At 40.8% G+C, this 25,649-nt stretch overlaps 1 protein-coding gene across 3 annotated transcripts; it reads left to right on the plus strand.

The window, feature by feature from the left end:
• The first annotated feature begins 626 nt into the window (after positions 1-626).
• IL15 (interleukin 15) lies at positions 627-24,306 on the plus strand. 3 transcript variants are annotated; one of them, XM_044430689.1, is made up of 7 exons: positions 627-746; positions 5,270-5,322; positions 15,785-15,893; positions 17,655-17,739; positions 19,397-19,435; positions 21,942-22,088; positions 22,986-24,306. In XM_044430689.1, the coding sequence occupies exons 3-7, from the start codon at positions 15,820-15,822 to the stop codon at positions 23,124-23,126; spliced, it is 486 nt and encodes a 161-aa protein (XP_044286624.1). In that variant the 5' UTR covers positions 627-746; positions 5,270-5,322; positions 15,785-15,819; the 3' UTR covers positions 23,127-24,306. The 3 variants fall into 3 exon arrangements, with proteins under 3 accessions (XP_044286624.1, XP_044286627.1, XP_044286625.1); XM_044430690.1 differs by lacking the exon at positions 627-746 and adding an exon at positions 1,034-2,221; XM_044430692.1 differs by lacking the exon at positions 5,270-5,322 and having other exon boundaries at positions 664-746.
• The last annotated feature ends 1,343 nt before the right edge of the window (positions 24,307-25,649 follow it).

Here is a 25,649-nt window from a genome sequence, read left to right on the forward strand (position 1 = left end):
CAGTTCTTCGAAGGAGCAGCACGGGGTGGGGGAAGGCAGCCAGAACTGCAACACTCAGTCAGTGACAACTTAGCCAGCTTGAGCGTTGCCTGCCAGACTTCTGCAAGGAATTTTGCTACCTGAGGCAAAGGGCGAGATGGCCTCAGCCCAAGCAAAAGGCAACCGGCTTGGCGGTTGATTCTTACCCCAACCCTGGGAAAGACACAGCATTCGCCTCGCACCTGAGGGCAACGGGCTAACTTAGAGGGGGCAGGGGAGGTCACCGGCGCACGGAGCGCTGTCTCTGCGGTCGCCTTATTTCGCCTAATGGCAGAGTCGCTCGTCCAGCAGCAGCAGTTTCCGACGGGGCGCCACTTTCACACGTGTATGTGGGGAGCTGGGACCTCGCCGCGGGCTGGAGAAAAGCGCCAGAAGATGCCAGCAGCCCTCTCTCCACTTCTCCCTCTCGTTCTTCGCCACTGCCTGTGACCGCGATTGCTCGCCGCCGTCGCAATTTCTCCCGCCCTGCCGTACCCTGCCCTTGCCCGGGACGCCCGTGGTCCGCTTGCGGCTTGGCTCCGCGCGGCGCCGTCGCTCCGCAGGCGGGCTGCAAGCCGACAGCCGGGCGGGAGAGGACCGGTCAGTCCCCGCCGTCCCCTCCCCTCCCCCCCCCTTCCTTCCCGTTTCTGCTGCGCCTGAGCTGCGAGCGCCGGAGACAGAGGCGCTTCTCGGGACTCGCGCTCGGAGGCTGCGCCCGCCGCTTCGAGGTACCAGCTTCTCCCTCTCTCTCGCGTGGTCCCCGCCGCGTCCGCCTCCCCTTCCCGTCCTTCCACCTGGGCGCGCTTTCCTCGGCCGCGCTCCCGCGGTGCCCGCCGCAGCCGCGCTCGCTCCCCCGCGCAACCACTGGACCTCGTTTTGATCCAAACGAAAGTAAAAACAAGCGCCCGAGCGGGGAGGGAGCGGGGGAGGGAGCGGAGGCGCCGTCTGTCCTGCCTGGAGCAGCGGACGAGCGCTCTGCTCAGGGGCCCTTTCATGCCCCTTCCCATTTTCCCATTTCTATCGCTTGGGAGTTTCCTTGGCCGGGGCAGCCTTGCCAGCCCCACGGTTGTCCGCAGGAGCAGGCAGCCAGTCCTCCGCTGGTTTCTCAAGGAGGCTTATGCTACCCTTTTCTCTCGGGAGTGCTTGCGCTCACTGCTGTCAGTTGCTTCGAAGTGGGAAATGCAGCGAAGTATTGTGGTTCGCCTGGCGTGCCCCCGTGCGCGGTGCCAGCCAGCCAGCCAGCCAGCCGCGTCGCGCTCCAGGACACTCCATTCCGGCTGGGCGGACCGCTCCAGAGTTCTGCCAGTTGCAGCTCTCAGCATCCCCCGGCCTTGCTTTGGTTAGAACGAGAGGGGACTCTCTGCGGCCACCTGCGGTTTGGCCCGTTGAGCTCCCGCCCCTCCCCAGTTTGCCAGAGAGGGGAGCGGCTGGGGGATACTGAGCTGTAACCTGGACAGCACCAGCTTCGAGAAGGCTGTTCCACCCCTTGCCCTCCGCCAAATGCTCCTCTTCTTGCTTGTTTGCTTTTCTGCCTCAACGCAGGCTGCATTCCGTATCCGTTGAGCAGGCTTAGTCCAAGTCCACTTGCTTTTGTGGTTCTCTGCCTATACAGATTTGTTCCCCATTTCTTTCGGTACTTGTGCAAACCTTGGCTCTTCCTCCATACCTGCTCACTACCTCCTCTCACATGTGCTGGGATGTTTGGTTGGCATCGGAAATAGAAGAAAGGTGTCTCAGTCTTCTTCTAAGACAAGCTTTACTCACCCAGGTGCCCTCGAAATCTACCCAAGCCAGCACAGCACAGAATGATGGGAGTTGTATTCCAAAGCATCTGGAGTCAGAGCTTGAAAAGGCTGCCCTAAAGGCTCAGAGTGACATAAAGTTTCCCATCACCCTCATGTAGCTTCAGCCCAACCCTGTGACATAGATTAGGTCGAAAGGGTAACTGGCTCAGCCTCACCAGGGAGCTTTCTGCATGACTGTCGCAATGTTCTCACACCTGCCCCTCTGTGGATCACCGTATGTCACAGAGTGCTTCAGCTCCCACCTATTCAGGGCTGTTGGGCCCTTGCTCCTTTGTATGTGAAAGATGGCACTTGAGTTTCTGCTGTCAGAATTGTCTTGCTGTCAATCAGGTGGCGCAGTGGGTTAAACTGCTGGACTGGTGGATCAAGAGGTCGCCAGTTCGAATCTGCACAATGGGGTGAGTTCCCGTTGCTCCGTCCCAGCTCCTGCCAACCTTGCAGTTCAAAAGCATGCAGATGCAAGTAGATAAAAAGGTACCACATTGGTGCAAAGGTAACAGCGTTCCGTGCACTTTGGTGTTTAGTCATGCTGGCCACATGACCATGGAGACTGTCTGTGGACAAACACAGGCTCCCCCGGCTAGGAAACGGAGATGAGCACTGCCCCCTAGAGTCAGGCATGACTGGACTTCACGTCCAGGGGAAACCTTTACCTTGTTACCTTTACAATCAGCATTACAGTGTGTCTCTATCTCTGTTATCACAGCAAACTGTTTTGACCATTTGCCAATGTAAATGTGCCATTTCCCATAGCTGCGCATCCAGACTAGTGAAATCAGTGTGGATTCACCTTGTTCTGACTCTCACAATTATATCAAGTTTTTTAAATTTAATTTTTAATGTGAACACTGCAAAGCTGGCCTCGAAACTGCAGCTGGCAGAGAATGCCAGGGTGAGAAGTGGGGCAGCCTACTCAGGAGAGCATGTGACTAATTCCAAAGCACTGGCCACTGAAGCAAGTTCAGGGTGCTTGTGCTAACCGATAAATTCCAACATGGTTTATGACCTGCATACCTGATGGCGTGTATTTCCCTTTTTATTTATTAGATCTATATCTAGTATTTTTTTTCTTTTAACATAACCCAAAGAGGCTTGCATCATTCTTTTTCTCCTGCTCTCAGACAACAACACAACAACTCCACAACAACAACCCTGTGGGGTAGGTTGGGCTAAGAGTCCGTGAGAGTCACCCGGCTGGCTCCACTGCTGAGCTGGGACTAGAGCCCAGAGCACCTGAGTCTCGCTCCCATGTTCTTACTACTACGTCGTGCTGGCTCACGTGCCAGCTTAAATACTGAGATTCAGTGGGCATGCCCTCTTGATGGGCCTGCCTTCTCCTGAAGCTTGACATGTGGCAACCTGAGGCAGGGTGTTTTTGATGAAGGTGCAGCTTAATTCCCCTGCCCTCAAAAAAAGTTTCTGCTGAATCAGACAAGATCAGACAAACTGCTAAAGATGTTAACTGTTCACTCAGGCTTTTAGTTAAATTTGTATTGCTGAATCCTGTAAACTGTTATTTATCTGTTCCCCATTGTCACTGGTATATGGTTTTACTGAGTTTTATTTATTTATTTATTTAGAAAATTTCTATGCCACCCCATTCACCGAAGCCTCGGGGCGGCTCACAAAGATATCAATTAAAATATAATACAATAAAAATATAAAACAAGTTAACAATATAAAATAAAATAAGTTGTCAATAAGTTTTATGGACCTTTTTAACCCCAATTTGGGATTATTCCACAGTGAAAAGTAGGAAATATATTTTATAAATAAAATAAATAAAAACAAAATGTTTTTGAAAACTAACAAGGCTACCACTCTGAAAAATATAAATTTTAGCTTTTCACATCATTTCAGCAATGTGTTGAAAACAGGCACACTCTTTCTGTTAGCTCCCCTGTGGCCTTTCGTGAGGAATTTGCCTGGGGCATGCTGGGAATTGTAGGATTCCCCCCCCCCCCCCCCAGTCTAAACATGCATTGGATTGCTTCTTTAAACATCTGGTACTGCCTAAGCATAGCCTGGTCTTTACTGAATGCAAAAATATGTTTTTGAGTAAAGGCCCCATTTGTGCTTGTATTTATGCTGTGATCACCTCTTTATTCAGTAATGGATTGTTTCTATTGAACTCACTTAGATAAATGCCTTATGACTGCCCTTTCATAAAACCAGATGTTTATTTGTATTTATATATGTGGTTATACATAACTAGAGCAAAACCACTCTACATATAAACCACTTGTATTGTTCCTTAGGGATTTCTGCAGTATAGCTCATTAATGTTCACTCTTCATCAGTGGAAAAGTAGCTATTCATTGCTAGTAATTTTCCAGCATTGGCACCGTAGATAATTGTTAAACTATTAAACTGTAGATTGTGATTTATAGTGTCCATCACTGCAACAATCTCTAAGGGATCACTCTGTGCTGTCATTAGAAACATACTCTCTTGCAGCATAAAATACAGTACAATAGCTTGTAATGACACACATATTTTATTACCTGCTGGTAATACACTATCAACAAGGATGACAGTTTAATTACATAGTACATCTCTTGCTGGCAGATGACTGACTCTGAAAAATTTCTGCGACTCTTCACCAATGTGTTAAAAGGATGTAACTAAAAAATTCTTGGTGCCCTAAACTGAATCTCTATTTAATGTGCTAAAGAAGGACAATACTAATTTTACAGAATTCTACTGGCATATGTACAGGTGTTCAGATAACATAGACAACAGTCTTCCTGTTTATCTTTTGTGTGCAGAACATAAAATAATGGGCTTAAATGACAGGAAGGTGGGATTTTGTTTTCATTTTAGCAGTGGAATTCTCTGTTGTTACAACTATCAAGTTGTCTCTGAATTATGGTGATCCTATGAATGAATGTCCTCTAAAATGTTCTGTCCTTCACAGCCCTGCTCAGTTCTTGTATACTCAAGGCTGTAATGGAAGTCTAATGGATGGCTAAAAATGTTTGGGAAGTTTTCATGAAAAGGTTAAGATTTTGCCATTGTCCCTTTCCCCCTTTGGAAATGAGGGGCAATGAGGGGGATGGACAGGCTACATCTCTGACTGAACTATGAAGTGTATGATGCATATAATAAGTTTTGCTAAAATACTTTTCAATCCGAATTATTGCTAATGCATTACAGTAGAGAAAATATTTTAAAATAAAATGTGCACTGTAGCCAAAGTAGATTTTTATTTCTAATTCTAGATACAGGAAATGCATTGCCCTTCTCTAAAGAAATACCAATCAGGATCAAATTATCACTGATGAACATGGTCTATATTGGAAGATGAACATTCTATGATGAATTGCAGATTTTCTCTCCTGTAGGTGCAACATGCCTGCTGATCGCCAGATGATGTAGAAAGTGTTTGCATGCTGATATTATTTCTAATTAGGTATATTACAATAATTCAAAACTTGAAATTACAGATGGAAGCAGAAGAAATGTGATCAGCAGTGGAATCCTTGGTGCTTATACAGAAGTAAGTCCACCTGTGTTCTGTGACTAGTTTGGAGGGAGGTTTCTTTCTACTGAACAATAAACTGGTTAGTTGTTGGTTCTCTCTAGGAACAACCAATCAATGCATAATAGCAGTTAATAAAGCCTGAGCAATGACTGACTGATCTGTTCAGGGAAAACTAGTGCAGTTCCAAATGCAGAGGCTGGGAACAGTATGTCAAATAACACAATGCCCACAGTAAGATTTATCTAATTGACAAATGCAGCTGCTGAATGGGTGGTGTTTTCCCTGGAGATGTTTCTCTGAGTACTTGACAGATGACCAAACTGATCTCTGTCTGAATAGTTCTTTTAAGGAATATAATAGGCAAGTAAACATTTAATAACCTGAATGCAATTCATGTAGTTTGAATTTTGGATCATCCATAACTGGCCCCAGGAAGTTATGCTAGTATGCTGACAAAGTGTATGCCCAGGACCATGTGCAGTTTTGAGGGTGCTCTTAACAAAAGTGATTTTGATGGTTATAGTAAGAATGTATCATTAGCTGGGCATGATTGTGTCCTCTCCTGCATAGCAGCTTCTCTAATCTCAGTGCAACAAGTCTCCATATGAATGCTGTATTTACTGCGTTATGATATTTGTCTTTTTGAACAGATAAAACTAAACTTTACAGTCAAGCTAAAAATAACCACCTGTTTTCTTGACAGTGGGAAATAGAAATATTAACAAAATATGGCGATCTCAAAATATTAACTGACAGACATTTTAAAGAATTAGCCTTCCTTTATTGATAAGCTTAGATTTAATTTGCTTGTTTTTAAATTATGGGCTCCTAATGATTAATGATCCTTAAGCAAAAGGAGCCAGAAAGATAAATCAGGTCCTTGTGTGGGAACGTGAATCTATTGGATATTGGCAGATTTTTTTAAAATGTTCCATTTGCTGGCAAAGCAAAATGCCCAGTTATGATTTATACCTTGCTTATTTTCTAAACTTTTTTGCCTTGGGACTCTTGTGGCTTTCATAATAACTTCATTAGAAACTGCATAGATTTAACAAAATCAGGGAATTGTGATTATTTGTTTGAGCCATTGGGTTGACAGAAATGGACTCCCTTTGGGAAAATCTCTCTATCCAATATGGCCAAATGCTATATCCAAAAACAAGGGATGGGGGTGGAGATGAACACCTGAAAATTAAACAGAGGCATCTTCTGTAAACACCTCTGGAGGGCACCAAGTTAGGGAAAGGAGGAGCAAGTGTACATGGAGAAGTGAAAATCCACAACTCTATCTGTTCTTTTACTAAATATCAGTGACCACTAAAAAGCTGGATCTGGAAAGAAAATGGCTTTTTAGCCAGTGACCTTAATCTCACTGATGTGAAAGTTAGTTTACTTTCTACAATGAATGGAACATATCCTGCAATTCAGATATCTATAGAGTGCTGCAGTGAGCTCCATTGCTTTACTTGTGATGGCTTCCTGGAAACAGATTTCATTGTTGAATTTCAAAGTTACAACATAATTGTAGGTAGGTGTGAGCAAAGGAATCAGATTTCTAGTTTGGCAGAGGATTAAAACTCCCTAGATTCCTAGAAAACAAAATCTTCTTTGTGGAAGTAAAATCATTTAAGATGCTGCCCTGTGATTTCAGTTGACTCTTCAGATCTTCCCTCCTTTTTTTTTCCTCTTCTCTGTCAGCTGTCTTTTTAGAATATATGCTTTCTTACTGTCTTTTTGGAATGAAAACTGACTGTTCATATCTTGTTTTTGTTGAGCTTGTTTCAGTTCAGGAATTTCAGAAAGGAAGAAAAATATAATTTTGTTCAAATGCTAAGCAAACATGATCCTGTATTGCCTTAATTAGTACCTTTCATAGCAATCCTAACCCCACAATTGCCCCTCAACTGTGTGAAGAAAGATGTCTTTTATCACTCTGGATCTCCCACCAATCAACTTCATAGGACAACCCGGGGTTCAGGTGCTTTGGGAGAGGGAGAAAAATGTTTCTCTCTCCAGTTTCTCAACTCCATGCATAAGTTGAACACCTCTGCCATGTTTCCCCTTATTCCCCTTTTTTCTAGGCTGAACATTCTCAGTTGTTGCAGTAGCTCCTCACAGCCTACTCATCATTTTCATTGCCCTTTTCTGCACTTTTTCCGATTTAACAATGTTCTTGTCCAGTTGTGGTGAGCAGCACTGGACACAGAATTCTAACTCCGGTCATACCAAGAATTTGTTTAGAGGGAGTATGATCTTGGCAATTCTGTTTTGATTCTGGATCTGAGCTTGGAGCACCCCCTCCTGCCCCCCGCAGCTGAGAGAGTACTGTGAGAACTGTGTTGGATCCAAGAACAACCTTGGGGATAATGTGGAAAGGGTGGAGGAGGAGATGGGAGAAAACAGGCATTGCTCCAGTGTGAAGTATCCTGGTGGTGATGCAACCTTCGCCCCTCATGCTCCAAGTTATGACACATCCATGGCTGAAATCAGCTACCCAAGTGCTTTCAGAACAGGAGCAGTATGGAGGCATTCTTTACTTCTGCACTTCTACCCTACGTAGGGTGCAGTAATATTCTGAGGTTTATAGTAATCTAGATTAAGGATTGCATCTTAAATTAATCACCTGCTATGTGGTGGATCAGTTCTTCCCATTTGGATGCAACTGTATAAATACTGACCATATAAACTAATAACTATGTTTATTTAAAAATAGTTTCAAAATAGTTGTGCAGCAGTATTTGCACATTTCATTTAGATTTGTTTCTTATCTTAGCCTTATTTGCAGAGCAGTAAAAATAAATCACAAGATTCCACCCCTCTATTAATCTGATCCACCTTAGGGAAAAGCTGTGTGTTTATACCCACAATATGACTCCTCACTCCACCAGATTTATGTAAACATTTCTGAAGGAAGGGAAGGAAGAAGTTGGCAGAAGCAAGGAAATGAAGCAAACCCTTGGTCTCTCAAGACAAGGAAGCAAATTGCTTTTTCAGTGAAAAGGAAACAAATTGCTTCTTCAGTGAATATATGAAGCCAAAGCTCTGATCATTGCAGCCTCTTAACTTTGATTGTGATAGTTGTATCAGTACAGTTTAAGATAAGTGGGGGTGGGGAGTGATATAAAAATGCTGGCAGAAGATTGGCATGTGTTTGGCTGGTTTGATTTTTAAGATGTTCATACTTGTTAAGTGGAAACCAAAGGCTGAACAATCTTGCTATGCATTTCTAATATATTCATGTTTACTCAGAAGTAGCTCAATGTGTTCAGTGTTGAACTGTGAATTACTAAGTAGTAATTCTGTTTAGATTGGGATATAACCCAAACAGATTTGAACATGATTGTTATTCTGCAAAAACAAATATGCCCACACCTGGAACTACAATACATAGGAATTTGTTTACTTTGCAAACTGAAAACCAGGGTTTACAGAGTGTTTCCACAGGGAATAAGCTTATCACAGTAGATAATTCAGACTCTTTTCCCTAGAATCCACAATAATGTCAAAAATCAATAATCAGCGAAAAGCATTACTTATTCTAGAATTAAGTATAAATAGTTTTAGAACTACTTTATGTGTGAAATAGAGTATTATTCCCCTGAACAAACAGCATCCTGGAGTCTGTGTGTGTGACTGGGTTTGGACTCTATGATAATTCACTCTCAGAGTAGGTATATACTGAGAGTGGATTGTCACTGAATCATGGGTCACTCTTTCATATATTTTGTCAAGGCTGAGAAACTAAGATAAGGTCTGGCATCTTCCTTCCACACCTACAACTCCCATCATCACTAGCCAGAAAGGTCATTGGCTAGGGATGATCAGATGATAGGAGTTGTACTCCAACTCACCTGGAGTGCAGTGGTTTGGGGAAGGTTGATCTGTATTTAAGTGTGTTTAGGTTCCTTCCCAAATGTTAAATTTCATGTGTTAAAAGGCAGGATAGAGCTAGACACTTTGCTGAAAGGGAGGGAAGCAGGGGAAGTTTCAGTATAGATTCAACTCGTGACATGAACAAATGTTCTTCCCACATTTCAAAGAGCTACTCCGATGTATACTGTTCTGTAACCAGTTAGGTTTTAATGAACCAACTGTGTTTCTGAAGGTTTTGAGTCTGCTGGAGAAGGAAAGAGGGAAGAAATCTACTCATGGCACTACCAATGCTTGGGTACTTTAATTTTTTAATGTGAAAAAATTAATAAGTTCCATACATTTAAATTTAATGTTAAGTTATTGGGCCATTCATATTCAAATCAATACTTTTTTTCATTCCCTTAGGCTACCCTGGCCATTTGCATCATACAATTTTTTGACAATGGACCTGAATAATAGCCTTAATTTCTTTGATTAGCTATATGAGTTGCAGTGCAAAGAGCTTTATCATTTGGAATATAATAATCAAACAATAGTTATTTTCTAGTTTAATGTTGTTATGCATTTATTAACACATGTATGTACCACTTTTTATTCTCAAATCACAGGTCAATGTGTAAAAATAATTCAAACTATAATTAAATTGAATATAAAGGGCTGGATCCAGCGTTCTCTGAGTGGAAGTCTGCTCATGCAACAGGTCCCCAAACCTTGCAGAGCAGCTTTGGGGCAGCAGGGAGGAGAGCTCTGTTCCAGAGGTGGTTTTCCTTCCACTGATGGAATCATGCTGTTCAGTCCAACCCAAGGAGAAAAACAAGCAAAGAAATAAAGTAAATTAAGTAATAAAATCAGCAAATGTCAGGGTAAACAGATGCATTTTCCGCAGGTGCCAAAACACCACCAAGGACAGCACCTGTTGCACTGCAGGGAAGAGAAAATTTCAAAGGCAGGCTGCCGCAACAGAAAAGGCTCCATCATAATCGGCATCAGATTACCTATACAAGCAATTAAACAACCAGGCAGTCCTAATCTGTTGATCTCAGGGAACAGACAAGTTGGTATGGGAAAAGATGCTCGCTCAGGTAGTCTGGCTCCAAGTTATTTAAGGTCCTGCATATCAAGAACATCATCACAGTCCTTGCCTGGTAACATATTGACAGCCAGCGCAATTTTCAGCACATAGTTCTAACATCCTCATTGTAGGTTGCCTCACTCAATGACCCAACTGCCAAATTCTGTAGTGACTGCGGTTTCCATGCCAGTTTGGAAAGAAACGTCCTCTCCCGCTGCCTGAGTGTATTGCAGCAATCCAGTCTTGAGGTTAACAGTACATTGATTACTGTGGCCAAACTATCTCTGTCCAGGAATGTCAGTAGCTGGAGTACCAATCAAAGCTGGCAAAATACACTACTAGTCACCAAGTCCACCTGAACTTCCAGTGACAAAGATGGTTCAAGGAGTACCCCAGCCCTATCTTTCAGGGAGAGAGCAACCCTGTCCAGAAGCAATAATCTATCTAACTCTCAAACACAGGAGTGACCACCCACTGTGTCCCAGTCTTGGCAGGATTCAGCCTCATTCAATACGTAACTGTTTACGCACTAATCTTGGACCTTCTCATGACTCTCCCTTTCTCAGGCCTGAAGGCTCTTGGGGAAGATCCAGATTTGTATTTGGAGGGGGCAGACATACAGCCAGTTCTAGCTTTGGAAAGTATGAATTCTGAGAGTCATATTCTGACTGCCTTGCCAGAGGGGAGGAGGCTGGATGAGTCTGAGTCTTTTTGCCAAGATCTGGCCTTGGAAAGTATATGTGAAAGTCAGGCATACTTAGCAAGTGGTCTAAGAGAATCCTGCTCCCAGAATCAAGGGCGCTGTACTGCCCCATCTGTCTATCAATAAAGGGCATTCATTGGGCAACCAGGGTGGTCTCTGTCACCAAACCAGGCCAGAAATCACATTGGATCCAGGAGAGCCTTTTACTGGAAAGGAGTGTATGTACCACTTGCCAGTAGTTATCACCCTCCTGACCTTTTCAGGAGAAGGTCTTTAACCATATCAGGAGCCAATCCCTCCTGCAAAAAAAAGCATTTTCCCTGGATCCACTCAGTCAACCCCCCTCCCCCAAGCTTGTAACAAAATAACTGTTGGCATGGATTGGTGCCTGGAGGGCAGGGGGTTAAACTAGAAATTCACTAGTTGTGAATTTGTGAATTTTCAGAAATAGGTTACATCCCATCTTTGCATGTTTATCAGGCATTAGTGCAACTACATTCAATTAGATATATTCTCAAGTAAATGTGCATAGAATTTCAACCTTAGCTAAGGAGTGTTGTCCAAAGGCATTTTGCTGCCTGGAGCTGAAAAGCAAATGACACCTCGGAACCAAGTTATGCATATGATCCAAGACCATCCAGATCGTTATGGTACATGAGGCAGAAAAATCCCAGAAGTGTTTTATATATTCCCAGAAGTAAAAAAAAAAAATACAACACTAATAACTGAAATAGCCAAGCATTTTTCTGTCCTTTCATGGCGGTCAAAATCAGCTGCCTGAAACAGCTGTCTCACCCTGTCTAATGGTACTTTAGTAGATGAGTCTTCATATATTGTTACATAAATCCAAACATAAAAGAGCCTTGTTTCTAATAATAAGGTAGCTTTGATAAATAAGTGTCTACTTTTTAGGATTTTTTTTGGTATACTAGGACTGCAACTAATATACGCTTTCAGTTTGCCAGATGGTTTCCATTGAAAAATGAATTTCCACTGAAAAATGAACCTTAATTTCTCTATATCAAAGCTAACTATGATAGCTTTTCCATCAGAAGCTATGACAGTAACAGATGAACATCTAAGAAATGTTAGAATGGGGAAGGGAAAACTTACTAGGAAGTTTCATATGCTGAACATGCAAAGAGAGGGAAGTGGCTTTGTTTTTTTGTGATTTTCTGTGATTTTCCATCATGTCTTCCTTCTTTTTTTCTGATCTCAAGCAAATGTGTAAGGAGGAAAAGACAGAATAGCTGCTCTGTGTCATTTGACTGGCTGTGCTCAGACCTGTCCCACCTGGAAGCATCGATTCCCTCTCTCCTGCTTACCTTATCCTGCTGTCATTTGTAGACATCCTGTTTAATGTTTTGTCCATTTGCCAGTCTGTTGTTAATTCTGTTGAAAGGAAACAAAAAGCTGAAAGAGGCACCAAAATGCTTTGAATTCCCAGTTCAGCAGGATGCTCATTCCAGAACAGGTGAATGCTGACTGCTTATTACTAGTGTGTATCGTGCATGATTACACCACCAGGTTTAACTGAAATCAGGGCTTTTAGTAAGGTACTGAAAGTTGCTAAAACTGTCTTATTCTTTCATTTTCACTTTTCAACTGACATTCTACAAAACCGCATATAACCTTGGCATTTAAAAATAGTTGTTGCCAGCATTTATTATTTATTAAACAGTGGCACCTGAATGGAACATAGATTTACGGTTGTGCAGTGCTGTAACTCATGCATATTCCTTAAGTGATTCCCCTGCACTCCACATTTCATTTTTCATCTGTCTGCTTCTGACATCACTTAGGTTTTGTGCTGAATGATATATTTTTCTGCACCTCTCACGGTGGTGTGCACTGTGATGGGATAATGGGTGCAGCCCACCAATCTTTTGCTTACAAACAATTGAAAGCCATTTTCAAGATACATGAAGCTTTATGGTTGTTCTTAGAAAAAATGAATAATTTATGTGACACATAAATATTGTAATACCTTCATTTAGATGGTTTGATCACTTAGATTCTAATGAGGACAAAAGATACCCTTTAGTTCAAGCTGCATTTTTAACTACCAGGGATATCCATCCTTTTTAAGTATCTATCAATATATCACTGATTAGAATTGGAATGGAGAGTGGGAAAGTTTTGAGGAAGCAAAATGCCCCCAGTGTTGCTCCAGCTTTCTTTATTGTTTCTTTCCCTTTTGTTGTGTTCGTGGGGCTCCTCATCCATGGCATCCTTTATTCGGAACCTTATAGGAGCTTTCCATGGTGAAGGACCTATTTTGGGAGTGGAGTTCAGAACCAACGATAGAGCCTCTAAAGCTCAGAACAGACCCTGCAATGGATAAAGAGTCTGTCTGGCACAGGAGTCATCAGGTTTCACTGATAAGTAGGCCAGGCCTACTCTGCGCATGACTTTCTATATCCTGTCACTTTGGCTTTGATGGCCTCTTCCTGAAACACCAACGTTTTACAGTGACTGAAAGTGCTTTTGTTGTGCCAAAATGGACCACATCTGCTTGCATGTTCAGGCAGAAATGCTTGTCTTCACTGTTGCCAATTTTCAAAGGTTTCGTATAGTATTTCTAAGAGTGTGTTTTACCCCACCCTCCCCATAGCTGAAAATACCGTGACTCAGCAATCTGCTAAACCAGAAAAGCACATGGATGGTTTTAAACTAAAATCTTATCATCTGCAAACTTACCCAACTACTTCTTATGTTTTCCTTTTACTAACATGTGAAATTGTGAATTCTTCCTTAAAGCATTTTTATGCATTTAGCTCAATCTAACCCCTTTATTCCCATTTTCCAGGTCTCCTTTGTTTGCTAATTACTATAGTAAATGTGCTGAATTTTGTACAGGACTTGGCTGTGGATGAAGACATAGACAGTGGTGACTCCCAACAGCTCCATAATTTTCTAATAACACAGCACTGGAAACTAGAGATTTTATTTATGGTAGCTTTGGAGATATAGCATAGTAAAGACTGAAAGGTAAACACCCAGGTCCATGCTGAGCAAGGATATGAATCGATAGAGCCATCCTTTGGTGCAGCCAGGAGAGAGGTTATTGCAACTATGGTCAGTGTATTGGACAAAAGAAATGCAATAAAGGAAAGACACTGAAAAAATGCCTTGGGCAAATTATTGAACAGCTGAGAGAATAAGGTCATTTTCTGGACCTTGTTTTCTGGCTCTGTTTTTCTTTCTAGTTTTCTGCTCCTTCTTTTCTCTACATTCCAACAAAACTCATACTCCCTGGCAATAAAGGGAATGTGTCAATTTCTTAAGTAGAATATTCTTTTATTTTACCTCTTAACATGAGCAACACCTTCATGTTCTACTAACGCTTTGTTCCAATCACCACCCACAACCGGAAATTACTCATACCAGACCACAGGAAGTCCCAGACTTTATGGAACTTTGTAAACTGCCTTCATGAAAATGACCAAACAATTCCTATAAACATGTATGTGTGTGTGTGTGTGTGTGTGTGTGTGTGTAAAGCTGTCAGAGCTAACTTTATAAGTGCTTGGGAAATATAGATGCAAAAATGGTGAAGATGGCTGTGTTCAAATTTGCTTCATCTAAAAATTTGCCTATTTATACATACATTCCTGGGGGTAAGCCCCACTCAAGTCAGTGTGCTTATTTTGAGAAGATGGTCAGGATTGCACTGTTGAGACCCTAGAAGTCTATGCTAGGGCCTCCTCACATCGTCAGGGGCTGTGGGGGGCGGGGGCATGGGATTATTTGGAGCCTCAGTTGCAAGTTCCCTTGGAGCTGGGATTCCAAAAATGAATTGCATCCTGCCTGCCCCCTTGTGGCCAGTGTGGAACTGGACATGGGAGAGTAGGGAAAAGGGACATGGAAGGAGGTTAGGCACAACAGAGGGAGAACAGCTCGTGCTGTTTTCTGTAGCTGCACTACTTTCTTCCCTCCCTTTGCCCAGCGGTCTAGATGATATCCATTGCTGCTGCCATGGCTTGCTCCATGCAGTGGATGTACATAAGCCTCCAAGGTCAAAGGCTGAAATGAAGATTCGTTTCTACAGCTAAATTCCTGCATACAAACTTGTTTGCAGGAACATTTCTGTGACTGTTGCAGCAGGAAACTGTTCAGGCTACCACTACCACTTGGCAAAGAGAAGCAGCTACTTCAGGTGACAGATGGACTATGAGTGCGTGCTGTGTGTTGTGTAGTCAGGTCTGCCCACCCACACCCCTGGGTGAGACTGGTGCCCTTAGGTGCAGTGGAGGACATAATCCTATCGCCAGGGTAGAAGGAAATCCACTTGCCAATCTGCTTGGCTTCTATACATGGAATGCAAAGAAATAGCGTCTTGTCTTCCCCAGGCAGCAAAATGTCTTGGGCTAACCCTAACCCAGAAGAGCCACTCTGCAAATGAAGTCATAGAGTTTTTGCTTGCATAATAGGTGATAAACTGCTACACTTGGTCCTCACACACCATTTTCACAGTCACGCACATGATGGCATGGAAAGATTTGGCAAAGTGGACTCAGGTTAAATAGCATTAAGCATAACAGAGGCATGTAAGATATCTTTCTTGGAGCAAGCCTGATTAATTCAATACATGTTTTTCCATTTATTGCATTTCTAGACAAATCTTCAGTAAATATATCACTTCAGTAAAAATATATATAAGAATAACACATTTCTTAAAATACAACATCATCATATGGTTTCTATTTTAGTGTCTTAATTGCATAAAGTTCATAATGGTTAAGAGAAATATGTGCAAAAGAAAGGAAATGTTATATGGCATAATGTATTTCTGGACCAATCTTTCTTTTTTTAATTATGTTTTTCAGAAAGCACGCTTGAGAATGTTTGCCTTCAGTAGCAAATGTATGTCATTATGAACAATTATTTCTGGAGTTCTTTAATTAATGAGCCTGCAGTTACCATCTTCGTTCTTTGGTAATTATAGTTTGAAAAGTAATAATGTTCTTATTATTTACTTGTGCATTGCCAGAGAGATTTAAAGCACTTAACATTGCAGGATAAATTACTGTCTCTTGTTAGAAGAATTGAGGCAAAGAAACGTTATGGTCTTTCCATACAATCAGTCAGGCTGAAAGCCCAACAGCGTTTCAGTGTTTGTGCAATATTAGTTTTCAGAAAATAGAGCACTCTTTTGCCTTCATTACTGAGTGGGTAGGGAGGCAAAGTCTTGCGGTAGTTACGCTGATATTTGTCTTGTTTAAAAAGAAAGCAACTGAGAACAACAAACAACTACAGGTATCAGTGTGGTCCAGTGCAAAAACATTGCTGAAGAAAGTGAATGAAAATTGCTTGATGTTTCATTGGTGTTAAAAAAGCAACTAGAAATGTGCCACTGCACTGGAGTTCTACAGCACATGGTGAATTGCATAGCTTCTGAATAATTAAAATGAGCTAACAACAACCAATCCGAAATGGTTCATACAGATCAGTCATCATCATTAGTCAAACTTCAGCCAGTAGCCAACCAAGATCGTACAACTGGCGTATTATCCACAGCCACATGCAGGAGAGAGATCCTAATAACATTGAAAGTACCAACTGAAGATACTTTTCCAATTAAGATATGTTTGAATACTAGGACTTCAGGGGAGGATCCATAAACTGCAATAAAATGCATGTTAAAAAGGAACTCTCCTTAGTGTTCTATATCCTTGATGCAATTTTCCTTCCATAGCACAAAGAACTGACATCATCAAACTTCACACATATTCAAAATCTGTTTTGTGCATGCTCATGAGTCATGCACCTATGGCTGGTGCTGTCTCATTTTTTAAGCATGAAAGGATAGGGTTGTGATGAAATGCTTAAGGAGAAAGCAACTTTTAGATGGCTTAGTGGGATTTAACAGGTGTCTGGATCATATACAGTTACCACTTTCCATAACATTCACATTTTCAAACATGGGTTTGTTCTGACAAACCATCAGTTTATGAATTTTTTTAAAAAGTCTGCACAAAAATGCTTCTATTTGGTATACAGTTTCATACACATGAAAATGTATATGTTTTTGTATGCTATTTTCCCAGTTTCTCATTTCATTGTTTTATTATTTTATTATTGTTACATCAATACATTTTTGATTGGAAGAATGTACCGTAAAATCCTGAGAACATCTATTGTTGCTATCTAGTTCACATATAAGTTTGGGAAATGCAAATTACAATGGCTTGTATTTAATGAGAATCAAGTGATACTTGCTACTACAATGTAAAAGAAAAAAAACAAACATTTACTGAATTTAAAAATTCACTTTATTTATTTATTTATTTATTTATTTATTTATTTATTTAAAGCTTTTATAGACCATCCATCTACTGGCATCTTGGGATGGTTTACAACAAGCAACAAGTAAAATAGGAAATAAACTGGCACAACATCTGATAGTACAATATAAACCACATTAAAACCAATTAAACATTAAAATAATGGGGAAATAAAAAGGTTTTCACCTGGCGCAGAAAAGGAAAAAGTTTTGGCTCCAGGCAAAACTCTTTGGGGTTCAATCAAATACTTCCTATGAATGGCAAACTTTTATATTTATCATGTAGTTTCACAAAGATGATGTGATTAATGTGTGCTATTTCTTTTTATCACTGATTTTACCATTATTTCATGATGTTGCTATGATAATACTGAAGCCTGCTAATAGTTGCATATTGTTTTGTTTAAACCAAGCTCATATCTGCTAATACCAACCAGCAGTGACCAATATTGGTATCCAGTTATAATTGATTTGGAAAAGATAGAAAACTATTCTAAGGTAAGTTCACAAAGCAGAGATTAACTAACACTGTGCTCAAGTAGAAATATAGTGTGAATGCCAGGAAGGAAAACTGGGAATTCTCTTCAGGACATCATAATCATCCTCGCTATGCTACTCCATAGCTGAAGGTCTCTGGGCAGGTTGCAACAATCCACTGTACAATTCTTGGCACAAAAGGAGAGATGAAATGGTGGCATCTAGAGCAGCGCTGCTTATTTTTTTAAGGTGGTCTGCTACCCACAGTGTGTCCCATTCATCTGTCAGGCCCATCAAGGGTAGGGTGGCTTATTGTTTTGCACAAACAAACAATATGTGTTTTATTCCAGCTGGTGACTCTGTTTTTCACACATATACACATTCAAACACCTCCCTATATGCACTTCCCCTTTCCTGCCGGGTTAAAGAAACGAAAACAACAATCAAGGATGGAAGGATATAAAATTGGTTGCCAAAATGAACTAAGGGCTTGACATTTTGTTTCTTCTTCAAAAGCATTCACATAATGGCCAATCAGTGAAAAGACAACAGAACACCACTCACGCTTTGACATCTTTACTTAATATCTTCCAAGACTTGGTACTATCTTGAAGAATATGAATATTGCTACCAAAAAGAAACCAAGAACTTGCATTTGGAAAGAGTTTCTGAGACTGAATACAGTAAAATGAGAAATGACAGGAGCCACAAGTTTCATTACAAAATACTTACATCAACATTTTAAAGACATGTCAACCTCCCTTTGATAAAATTGTTAATGTACATTGGATTGCATTGCTTGCTAAAGCTATGGGTTCACAACAAACAGTTTACAAATTAAAAGCACTGTATAAATTAATTATACACTATTAATTGTTATGGTTTTTCCTCAATTATAACTGTCTGGTTAACTTTCCTGAGGCCAGATCTTTGGGATATGAGATCTAATCGGTGGCATCCAATAGTGCCTTTGTTGTCGTTTCATAGTTCTCCTTCCAAATGTTGGACTACCACTAGCAGAAATAATGTTACCCTAGCATAACTGACTCTAATTCCAGGGGTACTTGCTGGCATTATGAGTTTTCCATGGAGGAAACTCACTGTGCCTACAGGTGCTATTGATACAGAAAGAGCTTATGCTAATGGTAGAGAAGCATTGGGTACTGCCCAGTGTATTATAAGTGCAATAACAGAAAAGAGTCTTGGTAAATCTTTCTGTAACATATCTTTCCAAAATTCCACACCTTACAGTGAATCCTGCATGATATTTTCCAGCATCCCTAGTTGTCTCCCTTAAATGCCTTTTCTAAGAAGACATTTGAACTTTTAAAGCTATAATATATATATTAATGTGTCTTGCTATGGAAGTAAAGTAGCAAGCAACTATTTCCCTAAAAGCAAGGTTCAGCCATAGTTCCTTTAGCACCACAGAGCACATATGTTGACACCGACTTTCTCCAACGTATGTTAGAGAAGTTGGAGATTTTGCTGTTAATGTCAGTGGTTTCCAAATCATGCCCAAATAGTGGTAGATTTTTTCAAAATGCTCAGCATCTAGTTCTACAATGATTTCCACTTGGCCTCTTCAGCAAAAAACTAACTAGAAAGAAATCTGAGTAATATATTATTCCTAATTTCTGAAACTGTTGCTTACGTTGTCATTTCTTTTGTGTTTTAGATTGATGTCTCTTTATATACAGCAAATTTAAACAATTTTGTAAGTACATTTGTACATGAGATGAGATCTCATAAAAATTGGTTCTATATTTATGTTGAATACTGTTTACAATGTGCAATTAATCATTTACTTGGTCTTTTGAACTAATATGTAGACCTAGCTATAGTGCAAGTTACATCATGCCTGGATGACTACAAGGTGCACTTTGTGGGTTTGCTCTTGAAAACTGCTGTCACAGCATTTCAGAATGTGACCCGTAGTTTGCTAACTGGCATTCCCTGCTGCAAACATGTTACTCCCTGACTGAAAAAAACCTACTCATTTCTGTTTTGTTTCTGAACCCCATTTAACATACTGGTGGTAACCCTGTAAAGACCTTGTTGGTTTTGGACAGGAACAAGCCTTCCCACCCAGAGACCCTCCCGTGTGTCCCAATGACTTCAGGATGGAGCCAAATAATTGGTCCATTCTTTGGAACTGCCTCTAAAATGACCTATGGACCGAGTCCTCAATGATCAGAGGCCTCTGAACCCAGAGGCTTCCAAGATTCCTATGCCCTGCCAGGTGGGGGGAACACCAGACACACCCCTTGCACCCCCATTCTCCAATCTCCCTTGTTTTTACCAGTGAGGGCACTTTCTAGCAAGAGAGGAGGCAGCAGGAGTCAGTCCAGGCTTAATTGCATCCTGGTCTACTTCGCCATGTACCCAGTGGAACATCCCCCTTTCCCTCTCTTTAAGGTTGAATACACTACCTCAGAGAGACAGCTAGCACCTTCTGTGCTGTTGGCAAGGGGCTGCGGTTATGAGTCGGTTCTCGGGCTCCCCTTCTGAGGCTGGATTGCCATTTTCACCCTCAGAAGGGATTTTTCCAAGCCATCCTATGGTTTCTGGGATGCTTGCCCATGGGCCATAGGATTGCTCACTGATGGAATTGAATAGGCCTTTTATCAGGACTAAAACAATCAAGTGCACTCAGTCAGCAGTTTATTAATTCATTATGGCATTTTATATACTTAAATTTCGGCCTTCCATGATATGCAATGCAGGTTCAGATTAATGAACAGACCAAACAAATTGTCAAACATGCAAACAAATTCTTGCATGCCTAATCAGAAGCAAGCTCAGTGGAACTTATTTCCAAGTAATTATTTAACAAAAGCTGAAGCAGCACTAGCAAGTCTGACATTTCATGACTTACAACTGATGGCAGATGAGCCTATAGAGATAAGAAATTTAGTGTTACTGTACAGATAAAACAGTTCACATTTAATATTTTGTGCAGTGATCTACTTTAGGGTATCACTGGTTTTCACTGGCTGAAAACCAGAACATGCACATTCACACATGTGTGTGTGCGTGCGCGTATGCATACACAGATGCATACATTTGAATCTATATACTGTGGTCATGCATGAAAAGGGAAAAGTATAGAATAAGAAATAGTTGATTAGTAGCTCATTCTGTCTGTGATCCTGAGATCATCAACATATTAATCCTAATTTCATGACATTTGGCACTTTGGGATGGGGCTGTACAATGCCCCTTGCAATTCTGGTACATTGTCAGAACATTTTGGGAAGCCTGTTCTGTGAGGACAATTTAACTGCCAAAAAAGAAAGAAAAAAGAGTATTTTATCACTAGGCATGCTCACTTGAAACTGTTACTATACTGATTGGCAATTGTTGATTGGCTAATGGAGACACTATCCATTTTTCCCCTTTGATTCTCACATTGACACAGATAGATCAGGCTTGGCGGTTTGAGAGTATTTTTTGCACTATGATATTCTAACTAAAATGATGCTTCAGTTACATTTTAGACCATATTTCCTCTACAGAGGTTGGAGGAATTGAGGCTCTCTCTCCTCCCCGTCTTCCTTCCCCCACCTCACCTGAGAGAGGGTTGGCTGAAAGTCTTTCACTAGGCCTAGGTCACTTAGTGAATGTCATAGCTGGGATACATTTTGAAACTCTCTGGTCTTGGTGGTTATGCTACATGATTTGTTATATCTATACCCTGCCTCTTCTTTCAAGGAGCCTAAGGTGGTATACATGATCTTTCTGCTCCTTCTCTCCATTTTATACTCACAAGAACTCAATGAGGTAGTTGAGCTGCGAGTCAATGACTTACCCAAAACCACTCCTTGAGCTTCATGGCTTAGTGGCAACTGGAACCCAGGACTTCCCTATCCCAGTCCAACACTCTAACCACTGCCCACATGGCTGTATATGCTCACCCCTGTTTTATTGGAACTGATTGTTCTTAAAGCAGACTTTTTAAGCAGAATGCATAGGCTTGATAATCATAATTATTTTCCGTAAGTTATGTCTGGGATAGTGGGGCTCAACGTTTCTAGCTTCTGTTAGGTCAGAAACTCTTGGCCAACAACTTTAATTGTATGGCTTCATATACTGCATTTTTACAGGTATGAATAAACTTTTGAATCAGGCAGAGTAGCTTGAATGAAAGGACAATGAATGTCTAAATGGGATTGTAACACTTATTCATATTGTAAACCCACTGAATTTTTCTTTTCTTATAGATTACTTGTAATATATCAGTTGTCAGGTGTTTTCTCCTTGAGTTAGAAGTAATACTATATGAATCTCAAATCGGAGATGATCCAGAGTTTCATGACAGTGTGCATCGTTTGGTCAGATCTGTCACTGGGTTTTTATCACACCGACCGGTAAGCATAAGCTTGGAGCAAATGGCACTTTCTGCTGCAGCTGTAGGCAAAGAACTGGCAAGAGCCCCCCCCCCCGCCCCCCAAAAGCCCCTCAAGAACTGGTAACTGCTATCTTACAGAAAAGGAACAAAAGTTGCTAATTTACTTTGCCCCCTCCCCTGCCCAGCAGCATTTAACCCTGCGGGCTTCATATGATTGGGAGAAAATGGCCAGGGAACATGAATCCATTATTTCATCCAATGCTTCCTTAAGGTTATCCTGTTGATATTTGAATTCCTGAGGGGAACATAAATGTTTCTCTTGAGCTGCTTGTTCCACATGATCTTAAAAACAGTGGATAAGTCTGCTTAACTTGAATGCCTCGTGTGCATCAGTTATCATCTAACCATCACTTGCTCTGGGAAGGGACTGCTTCCTCACCCTTCCACCACCCCTCTTTCTGCTCTGCAGTGACTGGGCCTCGGCAACAGTCGGGCGCAAGACCTCACGCGTTCAGCAATCTAAATGCTCGCATGGGTGCAGAAAACCCTGAGCATTACATATCTATAGGCCTTGTGGGAAAATGTAACTAAGGATTTTTTTCCTAATCGTTGTTCATAATTCTTACGGAAATAATTGCTTCTGTCTATGGATGCACATTGGACCTGCATGTAGAAATCTCATTGACTTTATGGAACTTAGTCACTATAAGTTGCTTTTTTTGAACTAGAACAAGAATTTGTAAATGTTATGCAAGTCAAATTTCATGATTAATTATAATAAAATATTCTCAGTTTTACGATGTAAGATATTATTATTAAGAATGATCCATGTCAGTCATGTTCCTCCATGTCACTTCAATAATTTTCTTTATTTGATTAGCACAATGCTAACTTCTTTAACTTTTCATTTTTGCAGCACAATGAAGCACTCAAGTGTCAGCAATGTGAAACATTTGAAGAAAAACCATATGCTGAATTTATTAAAAACTTCTTCAGTGTTGCAAGACGTTTCCGTATGGAAGAGCTGCACCCGACAAGGGTGACCAAAAAACCATGAGAGTCCACTGGGAGTGTACAATCAAAAGAACATTTACTGTTTATTCAGGCATACAGGAAATACATGTGGCATGTAGGTAGCCCCCAAAGGGACTACCAAGATGGAGTCTGTACAAGATGCTTTTATAACCTATCAATTACATACACAGTTTGGAGGAGGGGGAGGGAATCAGTACAGCATGCTGGAGGCACATTATCGTAAAAACAATAAGGTGGTGTACAATGCAAAGAGAAGAGCCATCTTTAGGACAGGTAAACAATAGCATATCTAAGAGTGTACGCAGATGGAAGCTGACATCATTTGGATGGTCACTGGTTCTTCACCCTCACTCTAAGGACAGCAGTAGGACTGACTTCTGCATAAAGGACTGGGCTTTATGAGTCCAAGCTCTCAAGACATAGCAGCCACTGCATGCGCAGGACACTGGCAACCTGGACTTAGAATTCGCTATTTCATTGGACCATCTTACCATGTACAGTGGAGATAGACAGTTGTGGAAAAATGTCCCTAAATCATATCTACGTATGGAAGGCTGGCCCAAGAGATTTGTTGCATGAGGTGATGGTGCCCTCTCTTTCAGTATACAGAATCCAACTGGATTGGCCATTGAATGTGACTCCAAAATTAGCATCCTCTCTTGCTCCTGAAGGAGTTGAGCTCATGGGGTGCAGAGCCGGCCACCTGGCATCCGGAGCTCTGTCTGCTCCTACCCTTCAGCATCTGCTACCTGAGGCAGTTGCTTTGCTCCACCTAATGGAAGAGCCAGCTCCTAAGAGACTTTCTTGATACCTTACACCAAGTTTGTGCACATGCATAAGGCTGAAAGCAATGACCTGTTCGGGAGCTCATTCTACAAAGCAGTGTGTGCGCGCATGCCTGTGCATGTGTGTGTTGCAAAGAATATCATTTTATCACATTTCATACAGTTCACCCAAACAGAAAATATAACATTCTGCTTGCTCTGCTTGGATTCATTGTACCACTAAGCAAAATGTTAAGTAATAAAGAAAAAAACTCATATTGCAGATTATTAAAGGAGTTGTTATTAATAGACTGAAAGCCTTGCTTCTAAGCCTTTGAAAGAAAGAATTTACGGCACACTTCTTGCAGAGTGAAAATAAAAAGAAATGCATTAAACATTGCTTGGAAATACAAGCTGGAAAATATATTAAAGAAACACTTTCTGGGTCTGCCTCATCTTTTTAAAAATTAAATTAGCCATGTTCCCAGGTTCCCAAACAGGATTCTATATCTTGGCTGCACATAATCATAATGGACTTCCTGGTATCCTGAGAGCCAAAACAGACGTTACTTTGAATGTATGTTTAGCTGCTATGTCTTCATTTTTGCTTTGGGTTAGGTGTAAGACCTTAAAAGTCTTTTGACTCCCACACTGGGATGCTAATCTATATTGACGACCATGTAAAAATATTAACAAAAATGACTAGACAGCAGATTTAAATAATGTCTGTTTTTGCCCTGCGCCATAGCAAACCTGTGCACACATACATGGAGAGGAAGGCAGGAGAAGTGAAATAAAAGACCCTGTGGCCAAATGGGTAGTTTGTATACATGCCAACATTTCATTCTAATGCAACATCTTCAAAACTTTGGTTTACTTTAAATGGTGGACTGTTCTGCTACTAAATTAATCAGGTCAGATCCAGACTATGATGAACTTTAGTTGAAATCAGTGGGATACATTATTGACAAGTTTCCACTGATTTTACAAAACTAATTTCAATTCATGACATCCCTAAAACATAAGTCTGATTAATGGAATACTGATGAAAAACATTATTATTATTATTAATTATTATAATAATAATAATAACATGAAGTGTTACAGTTTGCATCTTTCATTCCAAAGGTAATACTGGTCAGTGGAATAGTTTAGAAACTGTTGTATGAACAGTGGCACAGAATATGGTTTTAAAAGCTGGACAAGTACATTTTCCTGAATCCTGACATTTGTAAAATTCCAGACACTAGGAAGAACAAAGGGAACCACGTTTCAATTTGCATTTGATATTCTAATGCCAGAATTTAACATTTCCAGTTTCAAGACTTTTTAATGTGGCCAGACTACTTGTTAAATGACTTTGGTTTCAAGTCAAGCAAATTCATTTGACAGTACATTGATATATCATAATTCAAAGCTCAGGGGCAATTTATAAAACTGGAAATGTATTTTCCTCCATTATTTACAGAAGTGATTATAATAGCATGCTAGTGTAATAATATATTAAAATTCAATTATTATGGACTGGGCAGCTCTATAGCACTCTATAATAGATCTTAAATAATAAGGTTTTTTTCTTTTGATGCTCAGTTTTGTCTACTTAGGATCCTAAGGAGAGGTAGGATGCTAAATGTGTTATCTGGGGAAAGTATACTAATATTCTGGAATAGCTTTCCCTCTTTAATTGAGTATGAGTTCCCAAAGTTGTCACAGGTTGCCAAACCATGTGGCATATGTAAAGGTTAGACAAGAATTCAGTTGGGTATGAGGTGATAAAAGCA

The sequence above is a fragment of the Varanus komodoensis genome, unplaced genomic scaffold (genome assembly GCF_004798865.1).
Source record: "Varanus komodoensis strain SLA01 unplaced genomic scaffold, ASM479886v1 scaffold21, whole genome shotgun sequence".
Taxonomy (NCBI): domain Eukaryota; kingdom Metazoa; phylum Chordata; class Lepidosauria; order Squamata; family Varanidae; genus Varanus; species Varanus komodoensis.

Bases quoted from the DNA above. Each gene is read 5' to 3' on its own strand.
- IL15 (XM_044430689.1), top strand. From the start codon at position 15,820: ATGTATGTCATTATGAACAATTATTTCTGGAGTTCTTTAATTAATGAG. The intron at 15,894-17,654 runs GTAATTATAGTT...GTTTAAACCAAG, and splicing joins GTTACCATCTTCGTTCTTTG to CTCATATCTGCTAATACCAA. The intron at 17,740-19,396 runs GTAAGTTCACAA...TTTGTGTTTTAG, and splicing joins AGATAGAAAACTATTCTAAG to ATTGATGTCTCTTTATATAC.